This window comes from Sminthopsis crassicaudata, chromosome 1, assembly GCF_048593235.1.
Source record: "Sminthopsis crassicaudata isolate SCR6 chromosome 1, ASM4859323v1, whole genome shotgun sequence".
NCBI lineage: Eukaryota > Metazoa > Chordata > Mammalia > Dasyuromorphia > Dasyuridae > Sminthopsis > Sminthopsis crassicaudata.
Genome location: NC_133617.1, coordinates 585,797,771 through 585,824,929, shown reverse-complemented (window position 1 = coordinate 585,824,929; position 27,159 = coordinate 585,797,771). Strand labels below are relative to the sequence as shown.

The window sequence follows — 27,159 nt, the reverse complement described above, 5'->3', positions numbered from 1 at the left end:
TAGATTTAAATCTCCTATAAAATATGTGATTTACCCTAATCAGTAGAAACAAATAACAATTATCAATAGCTAACTCCCCTTTGCTTAGAAAAGTCATTGTTTTACATATATATACATACATACATACATATATACATACATAACCTGAATTATTTCTGGATGTTTTCCTTCCTTTTTTTTAATCCCCTGTCCCCAATTTTCTTTATATTTAAATAACTAGATCAGCACATTTGTATTATTTGCTTAGTTGTGAAACTTTTCCTTTCCTGCCAGGGGCAAATTTGCTTTAAATAATATACTTTCTGAAAATCTTTTCCCATGAATTTTCTTGGCTTTTGGCATGATGACCACTTACCTGAATCATAAAGCAATGAATAATTCTTAATCATAAAAAATAATGATAATACTAACAAATGAAATAAGACACTAGAAACATATTTCAGCTTCTTGAATTTTCAGTATATTTCCACATGCATTGTATGTGATGTGCACTGATGCTTACAGTAATAACAGTGGAGTAGGTAGTAAAAGGATTATTATCCTCATGTCACAGATGAATGCGCTCAGAAAGCTAGTGACATGTTCAAGGTCAAAGAAGATACATTGTCAGAAGGACTTTACTGCAGAGTTAAATTTATTCATTCAAAACCCCCAAAAATCAGTTCTCAGGATCTCAATTCCTGTAGCTGACACACAGAGACAAGGAGGCACATTAAGTCAAGAGTAACTTAATCTGAGGGCTGACTCTTTAAAACCAGAATTCTTCATACTGGAATTTGCATGCTCTTTGACAAAAGACTCATCTAACACCCAATAATAGGAACTAAAATATGACTGTGTTCAGTGCAAGAATATAGTCTGCTTCCTACTGTGTCATAGTATGAAAACAAAGATGAGGTTAGGAAGGTAAATAGAGTAAATCCTGTCTCTCATATGTTTTTTTTTTTTTTAATTTTAGATTGAATTTTTCCCCCCTACATTTAGTTTTATTATCTTACCCAAACTGGAAATGTAATGGCTACTCACCAATCTCACACTATTGTTAATCCACATAGAAGCTTTGACCCACTTTGTGTCCCACCTGGGTGGGTTCACCCCTCTTTAGGTGATATATAGGGCTCACCTTATTGGCCCTGGATTTATTGTAGACATCAAATCATCTTTAGCTCTGGTAAAGCTCAGAAGTCCCCAGCTTAAACAACCAACCTTAGCCTCTCCAAGAGCAGATATTGCAGGTGTTCCTCACCATGCCTATCTCTTTCTCATTTTTTCACTCAAATATAATTTCATTGCCTTATTAAATTTCAATAAGGAAACTTCAAATGCAGATAAAGATGGCTAATCTCCAATATATGGTAGTCTTTAGAGAGTTTCCTAAGCCCTGAGAAGTTGCAACTTGCTCATGGTCATACAACCAATATGTAGTAAAGTAAGCCCAACTCTACGCATCTTAATTTTCAGTCCTAAGAGACAAAACTTTCTTAGCTTAGCATATGCTTATGAGCCCAGTGATTTCAGTGAAAAAGAGAAGTTCAATTAAAACCACCAAATGCCAAGTGTTAATTCATTATTTCTTTAAAAATATGCTTTATGCTCAAGTTTTTGTTTGTAAAAGAGGGATAATATGCTGCTGAAACATGAAAGAAGATGAAATGTGAAAGTTACTAGAATTTTACAAATCTTTTCAATGCTTCTATTTAGTTTCTGATATCAAAATACTGGGCACGAAGATGGAAAGCATCCAACACATTGGGTTACAACTCAATGTGTTGTTTTGTTTACATATTCAACATCTTCTTAAACACAGAGAACAAAATGAGTTAAGCTCAGAAACAAAGCTTTGTTTCCATGGTTTTTGACTCAGAAAAAAATGTACTTTGATGTCAATGTCAATCAAAGTCTTCCCATCAACAGTCATTGCTTTTTTTTTAACTGAATGAGAACTCCAAACATGTGGGACCAGCGCTCCAGATGGCCACATTTGAATCTGAGACGATGCACTCTTCCTCACATTTAAAAAGAAAGCAGAACCTCCTCTCACCCACCCAACTTGTGATATTCTCACCTGAACCCAATTAACGGAGAACTCTCTTTGCTCAGTTTGCCATTAGAATTCAAAATTGCAGAGCTAATAGAATTATGTAGGACATCATCAGTGATACACTGATGAAATAAATGAGACAAATAGTTTTATTTAAGAGTTTTGGGGAGAGAATGAGCCTATAATTTAAATTATCTGGAGAAACATTTTCTTCCTTGGTACAAGAGGTTGGTACCATCCTTCACAACTTAGAATCGTAGAGTCCTGCTTAATCAAACAAATCTTCCTAGCTACAAGACCTTCTCTCTAACTAACATGTCATGCTGTTTCCTTTGATTAAGAGTAAATATCTTATTCTCTGTCACTTCAGAGGGCTAAAGTAAAACCAACGTATAAAGACTATGGGGAGGAGGGGCAGATTTTAGCTCAACAAAATGAGGAACTTTAATCATTTGTTGTTATTCAGTTGTTTTTCAGTCATGTCCAACTCTTCATGGCCCCATTTGGGGTTTTCTTGGTAAAGATACTGGACCAATTTGCCATTTCCTTCTCCAGTTCATTTTACAGATGAAGAAACTACAAAAAAATGGGGTTAAGTGATTTGCCCAGAGTGACATAACTAGTAAGAGGCTCTCCTGACTTCAGAGCTGGCACTCTACCCACTGTGCCACCCAGCTGCTCTAGTGAAAGCCTACTGCTCTTAAAATCCATACTGTAGGTCTAGAAGCATGACCTTATGCCGTCTCTGGGGAGACATTACTTTAGAAATGTTTTTCTGCAGATTCTTAAAGTCTTTTTAGAACTTTGACATTTGGGGATTTAAAGTTTCTTGAACCATCTTTTTATTGATGCAATTCCAAGGGTATAAGTCACATTGAGGGAGTCAGGGCTTTTTTGACTTACGTGGACAAGCTATTGAACTGAGTCTCCTTTTACTTTACAGAAGATGACTAAGTAGGATTGCTTTTTAAAGCAACACCTGGTTGGTTATCCCTGCCAATCCTGTTGGTATCACCCCCCAGTTACACAGCCAGTCAAAATAAAGTAGGTGTAAAATCTCTTGGGGAAAAAAAACAAAAGAAATTGTAGGTACTTATCCAAAAAGCTGGGAAATATACCTAAGAACAAAGAGAAACTATTTATCTAATAATAATTAAGTGCTACTCCCTCTACAAAGGAACTGAACCTATGATTTCTTAGGAATAAAGACCTCCCAATACCAATGAAAGTTGGCACCGTCTCTGTAACTTAAAGTTCTGGACAATTGCCTGGAAACTAGTTGATACATAAGGACAACTTAAGGCCACAAATTGACTTGTTTTAAAATGTAATATTATCTGTACTTTATTGTAATTTCATTTATGTTGTTAAATATTTCCTAGTTACATTTTAATCTGGTTTGGCAGCACTTGGGAGTGTTTTGGGCCACATGTAGACTTTGTATTTGCCACCTCTGTCATAGAGCACAAGAAATTAAGTGCTTTAAAGGGAAAGGGACCTGTATGTACAAGAATGTTTGTGGCAGCCCTCTTTGTGGTGGCCAGAAACTGGAAACTGAGTGGATGCCCATCAATTGGAGAATGGCTGAATAAATTGTGGTATATTATTCCTCTGTAAGAAATGACCAGCAATTTCAGAAAGGCCTGGAGAGATTTACATGAACTGATGCCTAGTGAAATGAGCAGGACCAGGAGATTGTTGTATACTTCAACAACAATACAGTATGATGATCAATTCTGATGGACGTGGCCCTCTTCAACAATGAGATGAACCAAATAAGTTCCAGTAGAGCAGTAATGAACTGAACCAGCTCCACCCAGGGAAAGAACTCTGGGAGATGTCTATGAATCACTACACAGAATTCCCAATCCCTCTATTTTGTCCACCTGCATTTTTGATTTCCTTCACAGGCTAATTGTACACTATTTTAAAGCCCATTTCTTTTTGTGCAGCAAAACAACTGTTTGGACATGTATACATATATTATATTTAATTTATACTTTAACATATTTAACATATATTGGTCAACCTGCCATCTGGGGGAAGGAGGGGAAAGTTGAAACAAAAGGTTTTGCAATTGTCAATGCTGAAAAAGTATCTATGCATTTTTCTTGTAAATAAAAAGCTATAATTAAAAAAAAGAAAATTACTTTAAAAAAAGAAAGAAATTAAGGGCTTTACCTAGAGTCACACAGTCTATATATGAGTTAGAAAGTCAGAAGTAAGTCTTAAACAATCAGGTCTGCTGAAATTCAAGGCCAGCCCTCTACTCATACTGCCATAATGGCAATAACCTTTACAAATCCCAAGCTCAATGAAATACTCATGGAATTTCACAGTCAACTGTGGATTCTGAATAAAATATGTTTGTTTTGACTCTTGCTTTTGAAAATCTTCCCACAGTGGCCATCCTGAGATATTATAAAATGTATTATGAATAACTGACTGTAGTTTTCTCCCCTATCTTATAAATAGGGTATATTTCAATGTCTCTAAAAGCCCCACTAATTTTAAATCCACTCATCCTCTTAGGACATGACTTTTCACTTGGGGTCAGTGAAATAAAAAAAAAAAAAAATGATAACTATCTCAACCACTTGTAATCCTATATGTTTTATTGTATGCCTTTTAAGATATTATTTTAAGAAGGGTTCAATATAGGGTTCAACAGATTGCCAAAGTACTGGAACATTCAGTACTATCTTGAGAGACACTCTTTGTCAGCTTCTGTAGAAGCTTCTGTACACTATGTAAAGCTGGACTATAGAAAAAGTCTATCAGTGGGCTTTTTTTGGAAGGAAGGAAGGAAGAAAGGAAGGAAGGAAGGAAGGAAGGAAGGAAGGAAGGAAGGAAGGAAGGAAGGAAGGAAGGAAGGAAGGAAGGAAGGAAGGAAGGAAGGGAGGGAGGGAGGGAGGGAGGGAGGGAGGGAGGGAGGGAGGGAGGGAGGGAGGAAGGAAGGAAGGGAGGGAGAGAGGGAGGGAGGGAGGGAGGGAGGGAGGGAGGGAGGAAGAGAGGGAAGGTGGGAGGGAAGGAGATCACAATTTGACTGAGACAATGTCCCAATCAGTGATAAGGCTAGGTAAGAAATGAGGTAGGAAATGACCTCTTTTACATAGTTTTTTTTTTTGTTTGTTTGTTTGTTTGTTTTTTAAATCAATCTGGAAGAAGATCTTCAGGATTTCTGGCCAAAACAAAAGATTTGGTGAAATAAGGCCACTCTCCTTCCACCCACTTGCTAAGTACTCATACATCAGATACCCACTTTACAGACACAGAACTGAGGCTGAGATTTACATCCTTCAGTAGACTATATTAAGCAAAATTGTCTTTCCTATCAAGGATTGTCAAATCAGATGGCCATGCATTTTGTACAAGAGATAACTGATTTCTGACTTTTAGCCAGCCCAGAGCTTCATCCAGCTATATCTAGAAAGGAAAAAAGGGAGGAGGGCAAAAGCTAGAAATCTGAATTCTCTCTTGCTTGGGCACCAAATTCATTTCAGAACTCCTACTTGTTCATGCTTTTCTGTACAGATGGAGCTGCAGGTGGTCCCGACATAGCAGGCCCCACTGTGACAGACAACAGCATTCCTACCCTACTTAGCCAGCAGCATGAAAGCCAGAAAAAAGAAGCACACCACAGGGATGGCCATTATGGCCTCTCTGACTCAGGGAAGAGGTCGGGTTTTGGGAAGTTTGCTCCAAAATCATTTTTGGCTTATTGAGTCTCACAGATTTGTCATCGGATCCATACTGTCTCCCTTCGCAGCCAGCCCACACAGCTAGTCCTGGTATTGTATTTCTCTCAGCTTTCCATCCTCCGCCCCCAGTTCTGCTGATTTCTCTCCACCCAAGAGAGACAGAACAGCTGAGAAAACAGCAGAGTGGGGGGAAATTTTTTTTAAGCATTTTGAGCCCACCCGACCTGGGAAAAGCATTCAAAGAAAAGTATGAAAGGGTGAGGTGGAGCTCCTGGAGCCCACACATGGTAAGCAAGGGATTGTCACTCTCGCCCACTGCAAAATCCCATGGGGCCAATTTCGGGGACCTGATCTAAAATACATAGAGATTTATTCACACACATGTGGATTGTGGAATAGAGTCACTATTGCTATTTCTGCCGCTCAGTCATGGGATTTTTGGCAGAACCCCTGAAACACCCAATATTAGAGATAAGTCAACTTCTTTTAGCGTAAATCAGAATATCCAGTGGCTATAATAACAAGGAATCCAGAACCAGACTTAAGATAAATTCATTCTTCCCTTGTTAAGGGACGAAAGAGACCAACTAACATCTCTCTTTGGGGAGGGAGAGAGGAATTCACCTCCTTTTCTCATTTCCTTTCTTTTCCAGACCCTCTCTTCTCATGCCAGTCCAGGACTTAGAAGGCTGCTTGGATCACTGATGATATAAGCTCACTTAGTTCTTGCTGTATCTTGTAAAGGTTAAGGATATCTCACAAATTCTAAGTCCTTTTGAATACCCAGTTCAACTGAGAGAGGGGAGGGAAGGAGAGTGGCAGATACTATTGCTTATTACCTGGGTAATCTTGGGCAATTCAATTAACCTTTGGGGATCTCTTATCTACATATAATTTTTCTTATCTATAAAGTTGGACCAGATGATCTGCAAGATCGTTTTCAGATCTAGACCTAAGATACTATTGTAGTCTCAGTTGGCAAAGATTTTAGAAAACTTCTCCAGAATCACAGAGGATCTGGAGGATCTTACCAGAGTGACAGGGAATCCTTGGGCTAGGTTATTCATAGGCATTCAATTGAACTCAGTTTGGGAGTCCAATAGATTTTTTTTTAAGAATAATTTTTCTCCAATTACATCTAAAAACAACTTTTATTAATTATTATTTTTTAAATAGGAATCTAATAGACATGAGAAAATTACTTGTGCCCAAGAGTTGGGGAGATACAAGTAGATAAGCATGTTGCTTAGTTGTTTATTCTAATAAATATTGTCGTTTATCCTTAGTTCTCAAAAAGGACCATGACATCAGGGAGATGATGCCATGTCATATGCAAGGGAGCTGGACTGAGTGAGGGAGAGTTTGCAAAGTCACCTGCCAAACTTTCTCCTATAGAGCCATCTGGGACCAGTGGCCAGGTATAGATCAAGATACCTAGATGTGGTCCTGGGTAAGGACTTTAACAGGTCTCGGTTTGACTGAGGCAATCCCTATTCAGTGATTAAAGCTAGGTAAGAAATGAGGCAAAGAATGGCCTTTTTTACCTAATAAATAAATAAATGAGGAATGTATAGACCACAGAGAGGGGAGGGGGAAACCCAGGCCTGTGGCTGAAGTGGAATAGAACTGAAATCCAGCCAAAGCAGGTGTTGTGACAGTTGGTGCAGTCAGACTCCAATCAATAACTCCCCCTTCCCCTTAATTTTTCCAGTATACATTACTAGGAAAATTTTGGGCACATAGTTCAATTATTCAATTATTTTCTTCAGCAGCAGCCTAGACACAAGCGAGCTTCCCCTTTCCTTCTCCTTCCCCCTTTCCCTACATACCTCGAGCATGTTAAGTAGAAAGTGAAATTAAACTCTCACTAGTTCCAAGGAAAATGCTTGACTATAATTTATAAAGGCCACATTTGTGGGTTTATTGCTTTCATTGGCAGGTTACAATATAATATAATTGATTTTTTAAAATCTGACACATGGATAAATAGGCACTTCTTTTGTCAAGTGCTACTTGAAGATTTGCATTCACGGAATTTGGGACAGGGGCTGCTTTATTAGTTATAGGTCGAAATTCCATTCATTATCACACTTGAAGGACCTGGACACCAGGCAAGAAGCATTGAGCTACCGGGTGAGACATACTATACTCCCTAGGGTTGGCAGTTTTCCAGAATATCACTAGAATATATTTGCCTTTTAAAAAGATGTAAAAAACACAAATTCATCATGAAAATTTCCCCTTGATAGGGGTCCAAGACCAACGCCCTCCTTAATCTGTCCTGGGGAGATGTTACTATTAAACAATCTGTCCTAGATATACGGAGGAAGCTGCAGAAGCCAGTTTTGGGCCCTCAGATTTCTCCCTCAGCTGCTAGAAACAGCTGTTGGAGTTTTTAATGAAAGGGATCAAACGGCAGCGGAGAAGGGAGACCGCAGAATTAAAGCGAGATATGGAGAACAGTCCCTACTCTTGGCCGCTGACATTTCCAGGAACCACAGAGGTTTGTGCTTTAGGTGTCATGGAAACTGTCCGAGGAGACTCCCCAGTCCTTGCCCTGACTCGGGCACTGGAGGAGAGACTGCCCCCCGGGGATGAGCTGCCCCCCAGGGCCTTACCCCCTGGCAGGAGTTTGGGGCTTAGTCAAGCTCCCCCTTCCCCCACCATGACGGGTAGACCCCTGGCTATCCCAGAAGTGGCCAGTAAAACCACTGAATCTCTCTTTGCTGTGAGTACTTCTTGATTCTCACTCTGGCACTTCCCCATAGAATGAGGATTGCCGGGGAACTTAAGAATTGTTTGGAGACTTTTCCTCTGCTTTGCCAGTTTGGTGACCTGTTATTTAAACACTCATTTCTTATTATTCCCTCCTATCCTGCTCCCTTATTGGGGAGGGATTTAATAGTGAAGTTGGGGACCCAATTTTCTCTTCTGAGACTTCCAAGTGACCTTTTTGTGCTTCTTTGAAGACCCTCCCTGTTCCCTCTGAAATCTGGGAGAAAATAGATACCTCTGTTTGGGCCACTTCAACCTTAGTCAGGATTGAGAAATTTCTTAAGCACAAACTTCACTCTTTAGTTAAGAGATCTGGAGCCAATGAACTGCATTCTTATCTCGATCCAAAGTCCCAAAAGGCAAGACTGGGTGATTCCAGAGTCATGGACTATTTCTCAAAGGAACTGACTCAGTTTCCCAAGAATGGCTCTTGTGCCTTAGAACAGAAGTCTCAGAACTTACCCTCGGGCACCAGAGCATTTGAGAAGCCAAAGGGCATCAGTGGCTGCTAGTGGGAGGCTGGCCCCATGTCAGGCTCTCCTGCTAGACAGCCCCACCTGACTCTCTGCGTGTGTCACACTTTCCACCCTGCCATCCTTGGTCCTGAAAACAGTTGGTGACATCATTCATAATTGTGAGGAAGCTCTACTCTAGCCGACCTGACTTGAGGGACATCCCTCTTGACAATGCAAGTGGTGAATGGTTTGCAGATGGGTCCAGCTTTCTTGAAAATGTTGAAAGATGGGCAGATTATTCTGTGGTGACCCTCAATGGCACCCTGGAAGCTAAGCCATTGCCCCCGGGACTTCTGCCCAGAAGGCTGAACTCACTGCCCTATAACCAGAGCTTTGGAACTGGGGAAGGGAATGAGAGTGAACATCTATACGGATTCCAAATACGCTTTTCATATTTTGCATGCTCACAGGGCTATAGGAAAGAAAGGGGACTTTTGATAGCAAAGAATTCTATTAAATATGCAGGAGAAATTCTACAGCTACTACAAGCTGTCCATGGATCGGAGCGGTTTCAGTCATTTTTTGTAAAGGACACCAGAAGGGAGATTCACCTCAGGCCACGGGAAATAGGGTCACAGATCTAGCTGCGGGAGTTGCTGCCGGTTCTCCCCTGGCTTTGATCCCCCAGCTCCCTGATTTTTATACCCTCCTTAGAGCCCACCAGAACAAACACCCTTAAGCCCACTTTTAGCTGTTAAACCTCCTCCCTCTCCTGAGCCTGTTCCGAGAAGGGGCACACACCCAGGGGAGATTGGTTTCAAGTTGCTTTTGATCTTTGCTTTTCCCTGCAGGACTGAGAAGGCTCTGGAGGTATCAAGGCACTTGCTAAAAGAGATCACACCTCGCCTGAGCCTCCTAGCTCCTTGCAGAGCAACAAATAGTCCCGCTTTCACTTCTCAGCCTATCTGGACATACAACGTCCCCTAATGCCTCTGCTGCTTTCTTCAGATCTCGAACTTACCCTCTAGACCTGAACCCCCATCGAACATAGGGACATCTCTACAACCCTTATCATGAAGCAGTTACAGAAGATGAGACTTTCCTCCTGTTTCCCCAAATGAATTTGGGGGGACTGCTTGAAGGGGAATGAAGTAAATTGTGTTGCCTTTAACCTTTGGGGGCCCCTGATGTACCCTTTGGGGGGGAGGGTAATCCTGAGTCTCCAACTCTCTCAGCCTCTGGGAGGGGCCACACCCATAAGTAATCTCATGCAATTGGAAATCTCCACCTGGGGCATAGTCAATGTGAGCCTCTATTGAGTGGCTCAAACTCCCAGTTAAGTAATCTCATTCAATTTTGAATTGAACAGAAGCCCCAAGCCTCAGAGGGCTAATAAAAGACAATTCTGAACCCCCAAATCTTTGCCAAATTCCTAACCAGAAGTTTGCACGCTTAGAAAGCTGTCTTCTTAGCACTGTTTTCTTAACCTACTTTTGCTAATTCCTAATCAGGAAGGGCCACTGATGAAGTTATTTTCTTCTCAGTGTAAACCCATCTCTGTAAAACTATCCTGCCAGGATTCTTTGCCCACTAAGAAAGCTGTCTTTTTAGTGCAAATAAATCCCCTTTTACCACAAAATTTGCAAAGAATTCACAAAGGATCTGCAACATAGACCAGAAGGGATCTCTTGCCCTCAATTCTCTCACCTCATCAATTTCATCTTATAAAAAGCTACTTGATATTTATTTTGCATATATTTTGAATTTATTCCCCCATGTTTTTGTTTTCTTCCACCCAATAGAATTCAAACTCCTTGAGGGCAAATGTTTGTTTTTGTACCCCCTCCCTAAAATCTGGCAATGTCTATGGCACTTAGTGGTTGCTTAATAAATACTTAAAGAATAGAATTAAATTGCTCATCAATTACTATACATTTACATTGCTGTTCATTTTTTCACTTGCTCTTTTATAGTCACAAAAGAAAGTACACCCATCTCTTCTACCTATCTGTTCATCTGTCTATTATCTATGTAGCTGTCTATATCTATCTATCACTACCTACTAATATGTTTATTTATCGCTATCTCTACCAATCTGTTCATTTGTTTCTCTGTCTATATCCATCTCTACTAATCTGTTCATTTGTCTTTCTATATTTCTCTCTCCATCCTTCTGTCTGTCTCTCTGTCTCTCCCCATCTGCTCATTTGTTTATTTGTATCTATCTACCTCTCCCTACTTACCAGGCTATTCATTTGTTTGTCCATCTATATCTATGTAGTGATCTATATCTATCACTATCAATATGTTCATTTATTTCTCTCTCTATCATGTGTTCATTTGTCTGTCTATATAAACCTCTACTAATCTGTTTTTTTATACCTATCATCTCTATCTGAAATAAGTTCATTTTTGTTTCTGTCTATATTTCTTCCTGTCTTTGTCCCTCTGTCTCTCTCCCTCTGTTCATTTGTTTGTCTGTAACTCTCTATCTACCTCTACTTACCTATCTGTTCATTTCTTTGTCTGTCTATGTATTTATCTAGAAGGACCTCAGCAGCCTTCCCACCTTCACTAATGGAAGAGGCCACAGGGAGAGGTTCATCAAAGCCAAAGGAAGGCCTACAGTAGTCCCTTTATTGCTAGTAGGGAGTCTGGATATGAATTAACCCTAGGCATTTTACCTAGCATAAAGCAGCACTGGCCCCCACACTTTGACATACCCTCTTAATCCAGATTCTTTCTTGATTTCCCCTAATTTTGATCTGGCCCAACTTAGATAAGAACCCTATACAAATCCACCTGACTTTGCTAGATTTTGATACTGCCTTCCATTGGGTTCTAGCACATATATTTGTTTCCATTATCAATGACTACCCTTCTTATTGCATTTTTCTTCAGTAAAGCTGGCTTGATTTATTTCTCTACTGACTATGTTTTGTCTTGTGCTCTACCTAGTTCTTCCTAGTTCTACACTTTAGAATCCTAAGTTTCACCCCAAACTGCATATTAGAATTAGTCTCGGGATGTTTACTGGACTTTGTGCCATATGGTGCTGCCCAGCCAATGTCAATTTAGTAAAAATACTAGCAAGGGACTACAGATCCCTCACATTGACCTCTCCAAATATCTCTGCTGCCCCAGAGGGACTTGTCACTCTCCTTCCTCACCCTCAATGCTGTTCCCCTGGAATTTTTCAGAGATTTTTGCCCCAGAGTGCTAGATGTGGGTGTTTGCTCTAGGACTCTTCCAGTTCTGATTGATGGGTTCCACAGCAACACAGAAGCATCCCAGAGGTGAATTCCAGGCCTCCCTGACACTGCTAGAGGTCTTCACCTTGGCAAGGTTCACATGAAACTTCACTTGAGCACTGAATCCCCTTATTTTTTATTTTCTCTGCTATTAACAAAGGGGAGCACCGCTCCGAAGGGAGTGGAGAAGGGTTCCATGTGAACAGCAGTTGAACATGGGTCAGTCAGTCCTGAGAGATAGGTGAGCGCTGGTCCAAGTCCCTGTTCGGGCACCAAATTGTGAAGATCTGGGCTAGCTCCTCTGAAGGGCTCAGAATAAGTCCTTGTCAGGATAAGGAAAAGTCCTTGCCCCATGTTGGGCGCCAATTTGTAATGTTCTTGAATTGTGAGGGTCTGGTAGTCTGCTCAATTATAATCCTTCTCTGGGAGGAGATCTGTAAAATCTTTTCCTCTGTGCAGGTTTCTTGGGAGCTCTGAATCTCCTCCAACTCTTTTCCTTTCTCAAATCAGACTGGTCTCCTTTCAGCCTGCCTGGCGTCAAGACTTTATCCCAGAGTCCATTCTCTCAGACCCAATGCTGCCCTTCTTTTATCCTCCCAGAGAATGAGTGTGGGATAATGCAAGGGCTTCTGGGAAACATTACTTCAACCAATGAGCTTGCTCCTCCTAGAATTCCTAAGGTGTAAACTCCCTTTAAAGGCCGGAACCAAAGGTCTGAGCCAGAGAACTGTCAAGTCAACCTGAATTCTCACCTTGTCACTGTCAGACAACCTGAATTCTCACCTGGTAATCCTAACACTGTACCTCAGTTCTACTCTAACACTTTTGCAACCCATTCCATGACTCCTCCAAAATGCACCCTGCCCCTGTGCCCAATCCCTTGGTTATCATTTTTATCAAGCATTACTACACTGTTGAAACAACTATAATCATTGGTTCTTATGATGAATTAAAACATCTTGTTATATTGAGTAAAATGCTGGGATTGGCACCTGGAGCCTAGAAGATAGGGATTGCCTCTGGCATAAGACTCTCAGCAAGTTAGTTCATCATAAAGTCTATCAAACAATTCCTTGAGACTTACTAAGTCATAAATGGGTTGTCATGATCTTTTTTTAAATCTATAACATGAAATACTCTACATTGTAACTAATTAATTAAGCTCAAGATTATGAAGGTCTTAAGATCACAGGATTCAGAGCTAGAAGTAACTGTAGAGATCATCAAATTCAACCACATTATCTTACAAGGGAAAAAATGGAGACCCAGAGAAAATTATTTGCCCAAGATTCCCACACTGGTCATGATTGAGATTTAAACCAAATCCAGTGAGCTTTCAATTACTCTGTGCTGCTTAAATTAATAAATATGTAATAGATTTTAAACTCCTTAAGAGCCAGGGACTATCTTTTGCCTCTTTCTATCTCCTGTGCTTACCACAGTACCTGGCACATAGTGAGCATTTGAAAAATGTTTGTTGATATATATAGTGTATGTGTGTATATATATATGTATATTATATATATGATATACATATATATATAAACACACACATATATATGCATATATACACATATATAAATATGCAAATATGTATACAGATAGTATAGTGTCCCAAAAGCCTTTTGGAGCCCACTCTGCTTTTAGATATGACATTAAGGGACTAGATATATGATTTCATCCATGCTGAGAATTCCCAAAAAGGAAATCTCTGCAAATGCATTATTAGCATTTTTTTCAAAAGTGATTTGCCCAGTGTCATACAGCCATACGTGTCAGAGGTAGGTTTTGAACACAGGTCTTCTCCACTCTAAGGCTTGTTCTCTATTTCTTTTTTTTTTTTTTTTTTTTGAGGCTGGGGTTAAGTGACTTGCCCAGGGTCACACAGCTAGGACGTGTTAAGTGTCTGAGACCAGATTTGAACTCCGGTCCTCCTGAATTCAAGGCTGGTGCTCTATCCCCTGCGCCACCTGGCTGTCCCCTTGTTCTCTATTTCTTACTCCATGAATTTATGAAAATATATATTAACATATACATATAAGCTCTATTTTGTGAAAAAATAAAACAAAAAACTCAGCCTCTCATGTAGATACAATGCACTTAGAAGATACTCAAGAAAAGTGAATAGATCAACTAAGACAATTGTTTTCTCTCTCGACAGGAACACATCTTCATGTTCAATTGTTAGTATTCAAATTATTTTTAGCAACAACCTTTAAAAAAAAAAGTAAAGTTTCATTTGTGAGGTTCATTTCTAAGTTCAGCTCTCCCTTAACTTTGCTAGTGATGCTTCTCTACAGTATGAGATCTGCCATTGGTCATGAAATATAAGGTTCATTTCCTCATGAGGGCTCCCTACACAGATGATAGATAGATGAGCCTTATATTAAAATACAAAACTTTGTTTCCTTCCACATGTAATTGCTTACCTTTGTTACCTAAATGCCATAATTTAAATACAATATTTGAAAATTTAACAGTATAGGGGATAGGGCTTGAAACAGTGTTTGTATAGAGAATTTTAAGTGAGGAACTTGCTCTACCAATATTTATATTAGTTGTTGTCATTGAGTATTTTCAGTCTTCATCACCCATTTGGGATTTTTTTAACAAAGATATTGATGTGATTTACCATTTCCTTCTCCGTCTCATTTTACAGTTGAGGAAACTGAAGCAAACAGAGTTAAGTGACTTTCCCAGGATTCTACAGCTAATAAATGTTTAAGGCCAAATTTGAAATCAGGAAAAAGGGTCTTCCTGATTCCAGGCCCAGTATCTGTTCACTGTGACATCTAGCTGTCCTTCTATACCTCTATGGGTCAACACATTCTTTGCAATGCATAGTCTTAAAGGACTGCTTCCCCAGAGCCACATGGCCATTATGCATAAGACTTGGAATCAGTTTGTCCTGGCTCTGAAGTCAGCCCTCCACCATCTATAGGACTCGGCCTTTCTATTTTATCAGAATAGTGATTAATAATAATAACAACAATAACGCATATAGTGCTTACTAATATTATTTTATTAGATCCTCACAACAACCTTAGAATTATCATCCCCATTTGACAGTCAAGGAAATTGAGGAAAATAGTTTAAAATGAGTTTGCTAAAAGTCACACAGGAAAGCAAGTATCTGAGGCTGGATTTGAACTCAGATTTTTCAGGCTCGGGTCCAAATGTTCTATTCATTGTCCTATCTCACTTCCTTCAACTGTCTTAGAATGAAATTAATTAAATTTTTATCTTTTAAGTAATTATTATTTTAGATGAACAGTAGAACATAGTGGACATAGAGCTAAACAACCTGGTCCCTTTTGCAACATATCCTAGTTACACAGTTCTGAGAAATTCACTTCACATTCCATTGTAAGAAAACATTTCCTCAGGAGGGCTCCCTACACTGATGACTGGTAAGCCTCTAATAAATAACAGATTATGAAAATACAAAAACCTGTTTCCTTTTACATGTGGTTGTTTACCTTTATTACCTTACTGCCATAATTCAGATAGAATCTTTGAAAATATATATAGGGTTTTTTTTTTTTTAAGCTGTTGCTAAAAATGATCTGAATGCTAATTGTAGGACATGTAAATATAGTCCTGATAAGAGGGAAAAAATAACCTTAGTTGAGCAATTCATGTTTTCAAGTGTCTGATAGTGCATAGCTATTCTATGAGATTAGGTGGAGGTTTTTAAATTTTTAATGTAAGAGAGATTCACAGGAAGATTTTCTTCCTGGAAGAAAATATTTTAAGATTTGTCATGGGCTACTTAGAAAGTCAGATGTATATGACTCAAAAAAATCTATTTGTAATTAATTCTTATATCATAGATATATATAAATAGACATATAGATTTACATTTAGGCATAAATTATTAGAATCTAGAGCCACGTGGTAATTCTCCTGCAGGAGTTAAATTTAAAAGTGCAGGAAATATGTAAAAATCCTTCTGCTGGCTCAAATTAAACACCCCCCAAAAGAATGTTCAATTTTATTGAAATCATGTCTATTTTCCTTACAAGGGGCTTATTATTCTGTGTTCAAGTCTGTGTATCATTAAGAACCTTGAATTCATTGATGTTCTATTAAAATTTTTCCAGCTGCAAATCAAAGGGATAGTTTAATTAGCTCAGTAGGTTTAAAGGGGAGGGTTTTTTGTTTTTGTTTTTTGTTTTGTTTTGGGGTTTTTTAATCCTTCCTTCTTTTTTTCTGCTTGCATAAATTTAGATACTAATATGGGGACTATGCGCTCATTATTTTGAGGAAGTTTCTTTCTCCCACAGACACAAATGGGTGAGTGCTCACATGATACCATCCTTTCTTCGAGAGGTGCCCTTCATACAGGGAGGGCTGGACTCACCTGAGACCCTCTCCTTCTGGGGAATGCTGTCTGCAATACTCCACTGTATAAGCATCAGCAGCCCGGGGGTTGGCAGAGCTCCAGCGTATGGTGGCAGTGTTCCAACACACTGTGCAGTCCTCAGCCTTAATTATTGGGGTGGAGGGTGCTACAAATATAGGAATAGGAGTAGGGCTAAGTCAGCAGGAATATGTACACGGGGACAATCACATTCAAATAAAACTGTAAAATGCATATGTTGCCAATCCCCTGACAATACTAAATTGCTTTAATTAGCATATTTTTTCTCATCAGATTTCCTCAAATGCTAATAACTAATATGACTAATATGCTAATCTCTAAAATGACTGGTTACAAAACCAATCCCATGGTAGTCCTTTATTTTTTCTCATCCAAGAAGCAAACCCACTCTACCCTCAATCACTCAGTTAACATTTATTGCTAATTGGGTCCATGGTATCTAATTAAAAGCGATGTTCTTAATTATCTGAAAGAATGTTAAATGTTTAAAGTTTGGTAGGAATTTTAAAATATGTGCTGAGTTAACATGTCACAAAGTTTTTAGAAACTTAAATCATAATTAGCTTTAAAGTGTTAATAAGTTATAAGCCCTAGTGATGGATTTATGGATTCATTTATTAATTCATTAATTAATGAATTATGGATTAATGGCAGTAGGGGAGAGAGAGAAGTAGAAGGAACCTCCCTTAACTATCTATATTTCCTGGTTTTCTCTTCAGGCTCCTCTCCATCATTCCACCTCCCTTCCCACTACACCTTCCATTCCTAACTATCAATATTTAAAGGTGCAGCCTCCAAGCTTCTTAGAGCCCAACTGAATCTGGAGTGCTGGGAAATACCTTGATGGAGGTCTATGCACTAAATATTCAAATCTGGCAAGATATTTATACTTGTGGCCAATTGTATTTTCCCAATGTCTGTTGATTTCTTCTAATTACCACTGAGCTTCCTGTACTGAACATATTCATGAATAAATGTGCTCTTAAATGATATGGATTATAAGCAATTCCAATATCATTCATCATCTTTGCCCTTTGAACTCAAAGATTTATTGATTTAACATTTAAAATTTGGAATGATCACAGGGAGGATGAAAATGCAATTGCCCAGACATGTGCTGGAGAGTGGGGAGGAAGGGAGGAGAGGGTGTGTTTGGAAAGGGTGGGTCACAGCTGGTGGAATGAACCCATCAATTTATCTGCCTAGGACAAGTGCTACAGTTGGTGCTTACAGCATTAAGCTGGGCTCAGAATTAAGCAGGAGGAGATCAGGCTGGATTTCAGGAGGGAAAGTAAGCTTTGTTGTTAATGATTCCAAACCACTTGCTGTTTTTTTAATGCTTATCTCCAAATTCAGATTTTTTTTTTTTCTGATAAAGCCAAAGAAAAAAAGAAATCATGGACTATGATGATTTTAGAAGAATTAAAATTATAAACAATTCTAAAGGAAAGTGGAAAAAAACACTTTGGAATACGCAGTATAATATAGGTAGAAAATTTTAAAAAACATAATTTATAATGTATGTGACTAATAATAATAATAATAACTGGGATCTAGTTAGTGCTTTAAGTTTTGCAAAGCATTTTATAATTATTATCTCATTTGATCCTCACAGCAACTTTGGGAGGTAGATGCTATTAAAATGCTTTTTTTTGCAGATGAGAAAACTCAGGAAGACAGGGGTTAAGTGACTTGTCCAGGATCATACAACTAATAAGAGTCAGAGGCTAAATTTCAGCTCAGGTATAGCACTCTATCCAGCGTCAAGCACATCATAAATGCTTTATAAATGTTTATCGATTGATTGAGCAAGCTAGGTGAATTGGTCACGCAGCAAGAATGAGAAATACCAGATGGGCAAGCTAAACTCTCATGTTGAGCTACCTTAATATATATATATATATATATATATATATAATATTCTCTTCTGGGCACTGTAGAAACTGAATGTGGATTACAACATAATATTTTCACTTTTTGTTATTGTTGTTTGCTTGCTTTTTTCTTTCTCATTTTCCCCCTTTCGATCTATTTTTTCTTGTTCAGCATGATAAATGTGGAAATATGTTTAGAAGAATTATAAATGTTTAACCTGTAATATATATGTATTATATATATATATATATTATATAATTATATATTATATCTATAATATGTATAATGGATGAAAGGGAGGGAGAAAATTTTGGAACAAGAGGTTTTGCAAGAGTGAATGTTGAAAATTATCTTTGCATGTATTTTGAAAAATAAAAAGCTATTATTATTAAAAAGAGAAATTTGATCTTTTAAAACTATAAAATATATAAAACACTTGGGACTTTACCTACCAAATTGTACTTAAAAATTAAAAGTATAACTATAAACCACTGTTTACACAAAGATATTTAAATTATTGGAGACATACTAATTGCTTTTGAGTGAACTGAATCAATATAAAAAAAATTATAATATTACATAAATTTATTTCTTTAGTTTCTTTCCAATCAAACTACCAAAGAATTACTTTAATTAACTAAAAAAAAAAAAATTAATACAGAGGCACAAAGGCCAAAACTCACAAGGGAAATAATGACAGAAAAAAGTGAATAAAAGTAATCTAGCACACGAGATCTCAAACTACACTATAAAGCAGTAAGTCTCAAAAAAAATTTAGTACTGATTTAAAAATAGCTGGATGCTATTGAGTTTTCCTGCACTTTCCATCTTGCTGGAGTTCTGACCTTAATCACAATGAGCTGCAGTGCTGCTTCTGAGCCCCAACAATAATCTTGCATGCTGGTTTAGATGAAGCTAAGGACACTGAACCAGTCTAATGTAAGTTCATTCTACTAGGCTATGATTTGCTCTGCCATTTCAAAGTCTTGAAATCTTATCTTTTGTTAATGTTTCTTTGATGAGGGCAGAAGACCTTCTGTAGCCTACTTTTTTCATTTCAATGCTGATTCAGTCACTTCAAATTTCCCACCAACCTCAGACTTGTGAACCTACAACAATTCTTGTCCTATTTGCTGAGTTAGTAAAGACAGGTACCCTTTGGGACCAATTAACATTTCTCACTCTTCTCAGCCTGTCCGTTTCTCTGTGTTCTAAGGTCAATGATTCCTGCCCTGTCTGACCCAGTTCTCCAGGAAAGTGATCCTAAAGGTTCTTTCTTAGCCTTAAATTCTACAATTTAAAGATATTCTAAAATTTTAAATGTCAGGTAATACCTTGAATGTGTAACTTCACAGTGGAATAAGTATTAAAGTTAAGGTCTGAATTATTCACTGAAAACTGAAATGAAAAGAATATTTATTTTCCTTCCTTCCTGTATAGGACATTTGAATAATAAGTATGATACAGTCAAAGTGAAGCACAATAGAAGGATATTCTGAAGATAGTACTGATATTAGAAACAGCATGACATTGTAAATAGGGAACTGGACTTGGAGTAAAAACAAAACAAAACAAAACAAAACTGGGTTCATATTGGTTTATATTGTCTAGATGATCCTGGGAAAGTCATTTTATACCTCAGTGTCAAAAAATCAAAATTTTTTAAAAAAGAAGCATAGTGTTCAGGATTGTGGAGATGATGGTCCTGCTGGACTTTTCTTTGGTCAGACCATTTCTGGAGCATATAATTATCATTGTTATTATTTTTAACAATAATAGTAAGCATATAAATAGCATTTTAAGATTCACAAAGTGCTTTACAAATATTATCTAATTTTATCCTAACAACCACTCTGGAAGGTAGATGCTATTATTATGCCTATTTTTACGGCAGAGGAAACTGAAGCTGAAAGAAGTTAAGTGGTTTGCCCAGAATCACATAGCTAATAAGCTTGAGGTCATATTTGAACTCAGGGCTGCTGATTCCGGCTCCAATACTCTATTTTGTTCAGGTCTAGATTACTCAAAGATCATAAGATTAGCCAGAGAGCTTCAACAGAGTACAGCTGAGATGGTGAAGGGTCTTGGAGATCATGACATGAGGATCAGTTGAAAAAGTTTGGATTAGGTAGAAAAAATTTGGTCATAGGGAAGGAAAATGATAGTTCTTTTCAATATTTTGACTGGCTACCACATCAAAAAAGAGTTTGATTTATTTTGCTTCACTCTAGAGGGCAGAAATAGTAAAAGTTATATGAGATCAATTTAGATGTGATATAAGGAAAAATGTCCTAATTAGGAGGGCCCTGAAAAATGGAATGGGCTGCCTTGAGATCAGCTAACATGGGTGACCACCTCTTGGATAATGTTATGGAGGGGATTCTTATACAAGTATGACTTGGCTGGAGGCTGTGTCCAAAGGAGATTCTGTAAAATAGCTTTTGAACTACCCCAAAAGTTAAGGAGAAGGGCTAGCGAGTAGGACATGGGAGAATCAGGGCAAATGCAGGAGGAGGTGATTCATGAGAAGGAAATTACCTGAGCCCCTGGACTACCTCTGGGAGAAGATCCAGAGGACTGGAAATATGATGGGAGCAACACCTTTCCTTCAGGGTATAGAACCACTGCTGTATTGCTAAGATACAAAGTAATCCTTAGCCTCCCACTTGACAAGAAATTGCTAAATATACTGATCCAAGCATATTTCAGAAATTCTAGAGTAGTCTTTTTTAAAAATTCTATCAATGAGAACTGATTTATGACACTGATTCACTTTTGTAAAGGCAAAAGTGAATTTGACATCTACCGAAATTTTACCATCAACTCCCTCAGAAGGGAGAGAATTTTAAAATTACAAAAAATTATTTCCAATTGAATTCATTTAGGATCCTAAATGTTCCACAGTAAATTAGAGATTTGTCCTCTTACCAGTTCTGAAAATGGCTCTCTCACTTGGCAGGCTACATCCTGTGAAGTTAACGGCCATCACCCATACTTGATAACACCGACCAGGTTCCAGATCTTCAAAAAGGCAATAGCTTTCCTTCACTGTAAGTCGGTATTCTTCCACCAAGTCTGGAACAAACACAGTGACCCTTAGGTTACCTTACATGTCATTAAAGGAGCAGCCATCTGAAAGAGTTCCAGGTACCTTTTTTTCTTCTTCTAGTATTGGGGTTGCTTACTATATTCCATCAGGCCTATGATTTTTACCATTCTATCACACATGAATGAAAAATAAAAGCATTCTGGAAAGGAATGAGTGGGATGTTCATATCACATGTGAAATCTTATCAGGAAAGACTATTCCATTAATCAAGTTTTACACACAATTTTCCACAATTAGCTATAATTATTTCAATATTAGATGAATTTTAAAATTTCATACTGTTGATGTAAACATGCAAATAATTGACAAACTAATTATTTCTTTGGTTCCTGTTCCATCTCCATTACCTTTCATTATATGGAAGCTCCCTCCTGGGACCTGCAATCCACCTAGGACTAAATAAAGTGATCTCAGGCACATACAGATAATGTGATTTAGCTAGCATGACACAATTATTAAGTGTCAAAGGTGAAACTGAAATCATGTCTTCCTGACTGTAAACCCACTATATGGACTGCTTCTTTGCCTACTGCTTATATTGACTTAAATAGTAATAGTTTGTTTTCCTAAAATTGTTTTAAAAATAAAATAAATCTAACAATTTAGTGGAGCATCATAAGAGATAAGGATAAGACAGACTTTCCAAATTTATACCAAGGCAGGACAAACTTTCTCTTTCACTTTCAACCAAACTAGCTAACAAGTTCAGATCTGGCACATTGGTACTTTAAAGTATCAAACCTGGCTTCCTTTCATCCATTCAGGGATTATTAATTCTTTCAACTAAGGGCATTTGCAATTTATAGAAATGCTTAAGTGATAATGAAATGCTACAAGCTAATCTAACTGACCTTGTTCTCCAACTGTGACATTTCCCTTTTCTGAACAGCATTTAATTTCCTACTTTCTGAATATTAGGAGTAAACACTATTTTATATCATTCTGCAAATCTGCCCCTTTGGACCAACTTGATTATTTTTGCTGAAATTTTTCCATCTGACACAATTCATTCACCTTGTTAAATTAGCTCACACATTTCAATTACCCATCCTCATTACTCTTAAATGTCAATTCTTCACAACTGCATCAGTTAAGAAACTCAAATTATTCCTTTTTAAAACCAAGCAATTCTATAACAGATAGTATTAGGTTTTGGATTTTCCTCCTTTTTTGTGACTATAAATAGCAATCAGTTATTGGCAAGTTTACTAGTTGTCAGTTGGTGTGTTGTTGTTTGAAGGACACCATAAGACCCAGACTATTAAAATATCTCTCTCACAAAATATATGTCCCACGTCTCAATCATGCCTCATGCCTACTAAATTCCCTTTAGTGTCATTAAAGTATGCACCCCCCCAAAAAAGAAAAGCTCTTGTTAAAATATAGCTGATAAATAAATAATGGAACTTTTTTGGACATGACCAATGCAGGAATTTGCTTTGCTTAACTCTACCTATTTGTTTGAAAGATCCCGACTTCCCCACCATCACAGGATACAAGGAAGAAGAGGGAAAAAAAAGATATAATGTTGTTAATTGAAGAATAATTTAATTTAAAACCTATCTTTGTGATGATCAACTGTGATGGAATTGGCTCTTTTCAGCAATTAGGTAATTCAGGCCAATTCCAATAGACTTGTGATGGAGAGCCATCTACATCCAGAGAGAGATCTATGGAGGACTAAATGTGGATCACAACAATATTTTCACCTTTTTTCTAAATACTTAACTTAGGACTTAAAGTGAATATAAATTCTATAATGATTGTACTAATCAATTAAAGATGCTAGAGCTTCCTTTTTTTTTTTTTTTTTAAATAAAAGAACCAGAAAATGGAGTAGCCCAAGAACTAGTCAATCAGGTGGACTTCTTAAGCCCAGGGCTGCTTGACATACTAGTGATCCTTTGTTCTTTTGTTTGATTATACATATTCAAACAAGTAGAATATATGTATTCTATAACTTATAGACAGTGGGAGGAATGGATCACTTCCTAGGGCAAGACTTCTTTGATCTACCACCACCAGAAAGTAATCTGCCATGAAAGTAATCTCTCCCATCATAAATTTTCTTAAAGTACCTTGCTTGCCTTGATCTCTTCTTTGTGCTTACTGTGCTGTCTTTTATCATACTTACATATAGACATAATAACTGTTTTTTCTCAACTTTCCAATAGATTATAAGGTCTTTGAGAATGAAGATGAAAATGTTTTTTCAGCTTTGTATCCCCAAAATCTAGTACCATGTCTTGCATCTTGTAGACACAAAAATATTTCTTGAATTGAATTATCTTTGAATTACATACAGTAAAATATCAAATATGAATAAAAGGGGGAGACCAGAACACTTAGGTTCAAGATCTGCTTCTGCTACTTATTTGCTGTATTATCATAGACAAGTCAATGAATGAACAGTACCTCAGACAGTTCCCTGAGACAGGTAAATAGTAATTGCTATCCTTTACTGATGGAATCAGAGAATCACTCTCCATTCTTGCCATGATGCTTCTTAGGAATGAACTATGTTACAAATAACATCCTACCATTTGCTTCACCATCTTCTTGAGGGTCTTCCATGCAGTAAACCTGGAAAGACTCAATCACATCCTCTTTCCTCACACTCCAATACACTGTAATCGTTGTACTCGTGGCAGAATTGGGTTCCTGAGGTTCCAATATGGGGGGCTGTGGTACTGGAATGAAAAAAAAATTGGTCATTACTAGTTTGAAAGCTATCAATCTTCTTTTCGTAGTATGACATGTCAAAATGGATTCAATTTCCTGAAATATGAAGACTTGAGCAGAGTATGCTGGGTAACTGTGATTCACTAGAGTGAGCCAATATAGTTTCAACAGTCACAGTGGAGACAAATGAGGCAATTTCAGGCCAAGTAGTTGATCCGTTTGCATTGCCTGCCAGGTATTTCTGGGGAAATGGCTTGTACAGGGGCAAAAGATTGAAGAATAGCTGCTATATTTGCCATTTCAATTTTCTCTTTCCAAAATGGCCATACCTAGGGTGACTCAGAAAAAAAGGAATTAAACTCTTGAAACACAATTCACTCCCCACCCTCCCCTCCCATTTCAACTATCTCAAAAGTATCTGATGCCAGTTTAAAACAGTTAGAGGGATTGCTAGTTTTACTTACTACTGTTTTTCTTTTGTGTCTTATTAGAGAAAAAAGAGCTGCTAGTTGTGATTGCATGTTCAATATGAATAGCATATTCAGTGCCACAAAACAATTTATTTGCTCAATTTACCTGAAAAACTAATGAGATTTTTAAAAAATTATCATTCGACACAAAAATGATAAAGATAAGACAACAGCTTTGCAGACAAAAAGATAGTATGTTTTGAAATTTATTTGATGGTTATCTCTTTTTGCCTTGCATTATCCTGAAGGGAAGCCTTCCGAAATGTTTGTAAAAATGGCAAATTCGATCTCACATAATGGGCAGGAATGAAGGGAGGAGGCACTTTGATGAGATCATGGCTACATCAAGATACTGAAGTAAATTTATCTGGCTTCAAAGAATCAAATGCTAAATTTTTACTGTGTATGTTTAAACCTCAGAAATTGGTAATCATTACAAATTAAGGCCTGATTTATTGTTTTACTGATTTTATAAACTTAAATTGTTAATAATGTAAATTAAACTTAAAAGTATGCTGGATCCCCAGAGAACCTAGAGTTCCCATCTTCCTCTAAAGTATAGCTTGAATTCAGCAGGAACATGGTAGAAGGCCCTGGGAATGAAGTCATCACTAGCCCGGTAACTGCAGGTTAACAATAACAACAATTGGCATTTATATTATGCTGTAAAATTAGTAAAGTGTTGTTCATCCATTACTTCTCTTCAGCCTCACAAATATTTGAGATTGGAGAAATATAATTTGATTCAACTAATATCTCTCCAAAGTTATTGTTTTATACTTTATACTTTATAAGAGTAGAGATGTGACTATTCATGACTCAGGTAAAGTCTATTAGCTATGGGACCAGACTTAACTTTAAGTTCTTAACCTTTTAACATTTAACCTCTCAACCTCAGCTACCTCATCTGCCAAATGGGGATAATGATAATGCCTACCTGACAGAGTTGTTTCTAGGACCAAATTAAATAAAATTTGTAAAGCTCCATATAAATAGTTGGAATAATGGTAGTGTCCTCAGTAGAAAAGGGAGGGGGAAAGGATGCGAGAAAGGGCAGATTTTTGAAGGAAAAATAATAAATTTTATTTTGGACCTATTAAGTTTGGTATGTCTGTAGGTATCCAGGTGTCCTTCAGTATTTCTTTTCCTCTTTCTGTCCTTTTAATATGTGAATTCATGATTCATTTAAGTAGCTATGTGACTCCGGGCAAGCCATTTAGCTTCTGTTTCAATCTCTTTTGTAAAATAGGAATCATAAGAGCAACGATCTCCTTAGGTTGTTATGAAGATAAAATGAGATAATATTTGCAAAAGGTTTATCACAGTATCTGGAACATAGGACATTCTATATAAAGAGTAACTGTTGTAATTATTCATCTGAAAAATGAGGGTGTTGCTAAAGATCTCTGAGTTGACTTCTTGCAGCTCTAGCATCCCTTGTCTCTCCAATTTTCTGACTTGTCCCAGAAATAATATAAGATTCTGAATACTATTTAGATGCAAATTGCTACAGTGGTTTCTCTTGGAATGAATTTTTTAATAAACTACTGTCTTCTTGACGGTACATAGGCAGCCTAGAGAACAATCTAGTGTTGAATAAGATAATCCTGGTTATCCAACAGGTACTTCCCTTGGATTGGGCACCAGCATATAATCAATCCAGCAGAAAGAATATATCTAAACTAGTGGCCAAAATGTCCTGATCCATCATCCTCATACTATCCCACCAAACATCTAGAGGCCTGTAATTGATGTAATCTTTCCATTTCAATTTAGTTCCCCCTCCAAAGTAAGTATGGGTCATTTATTCCAGAGGTGCCATACCAGAACATATCTTCTAGAACTGAAACATTAAATCACCCAGATGTTTCAAAACCTGAAACAATTTGAGTAGGGAGTGCATAGCACATGTGGATGAAACATGGAAGTTTTCCACTTTTATTCTGATTACTTCATTAAGACAGAAACCACATTATGCCAGTTACTAAACTGAGACTTTTCCTACAGGGACAAAATTGGAAGAGGGGTGGGAGGAAGGGAAGAGGAAAGAAAGAGAAAATCAAACAGCTCTCATCTGAGCTGTTTGGGAGAGCTGTCTCATATCATAGGATGAATTATTTTTAACAAGGAGGGGTTGAGTGGTGTTTTAGCATGCAGTGAATGGAACTTTGTAGCTTCACTGAAATACGGCAGCTTTGAGAAATCCAAATAATGTTCATTGTCTTGTTTGTCAAAATAGCATGTAAAAAAATATTTTGAAGAGCCTGCAGGATGTTGCTGACAGCTGAGTGGGTGGCTGGCTACAGAAGATGATGCTGAGCTGTTAGTTTTTTAAACTAATCTGTAGTGTTTGGAGGGAGGGAGAAAGAGAGGGAGAGAGAGAGGAGGGAAAGAAGGAAGGAGAGAAGGAGAGAGA

At 37.6% G+C, this 27,159-nt stretch overlaps 1 protein-coding gene across 2 annotated transcripts in view; it reads right to left on the bottom strand.

Moving 5' to 3' along the window:
- CMYA5 (cardiomyopathy associated 5) overlaps positions 1 to 27,159 on the bottom strand; it is a 103,400-nt gene that overhangs the window by 21,349 nt on the left and 54,892 nt on the right. For both annotated transcript variants that reach the window (XR_012484774.1, XM_074282350.1), the window contains 3 exons: positions 24,132 to 24,281; positions 21,411 to 21,557; positions 16,587 to 16,734 (listed from right to left, as the gene is read on the bottom strand). Coding sequence is in view for 1 of the 2 variants with exons in the window: in XM_074282350.1 (XP_074138451.1) it covers positions 16,587 to 16,734; positions 21,411 to 21,557; positions 24,132 to 24,281 (445 nt within the window). In the remaining variant the exon portion in view is untranslated. The remainder of the gene's footprint in view (positions 1 to 16,586; positions 16,735 to 21,410; positions 21,558 to 24,131; positions 24,282 to 27,159) is intronic.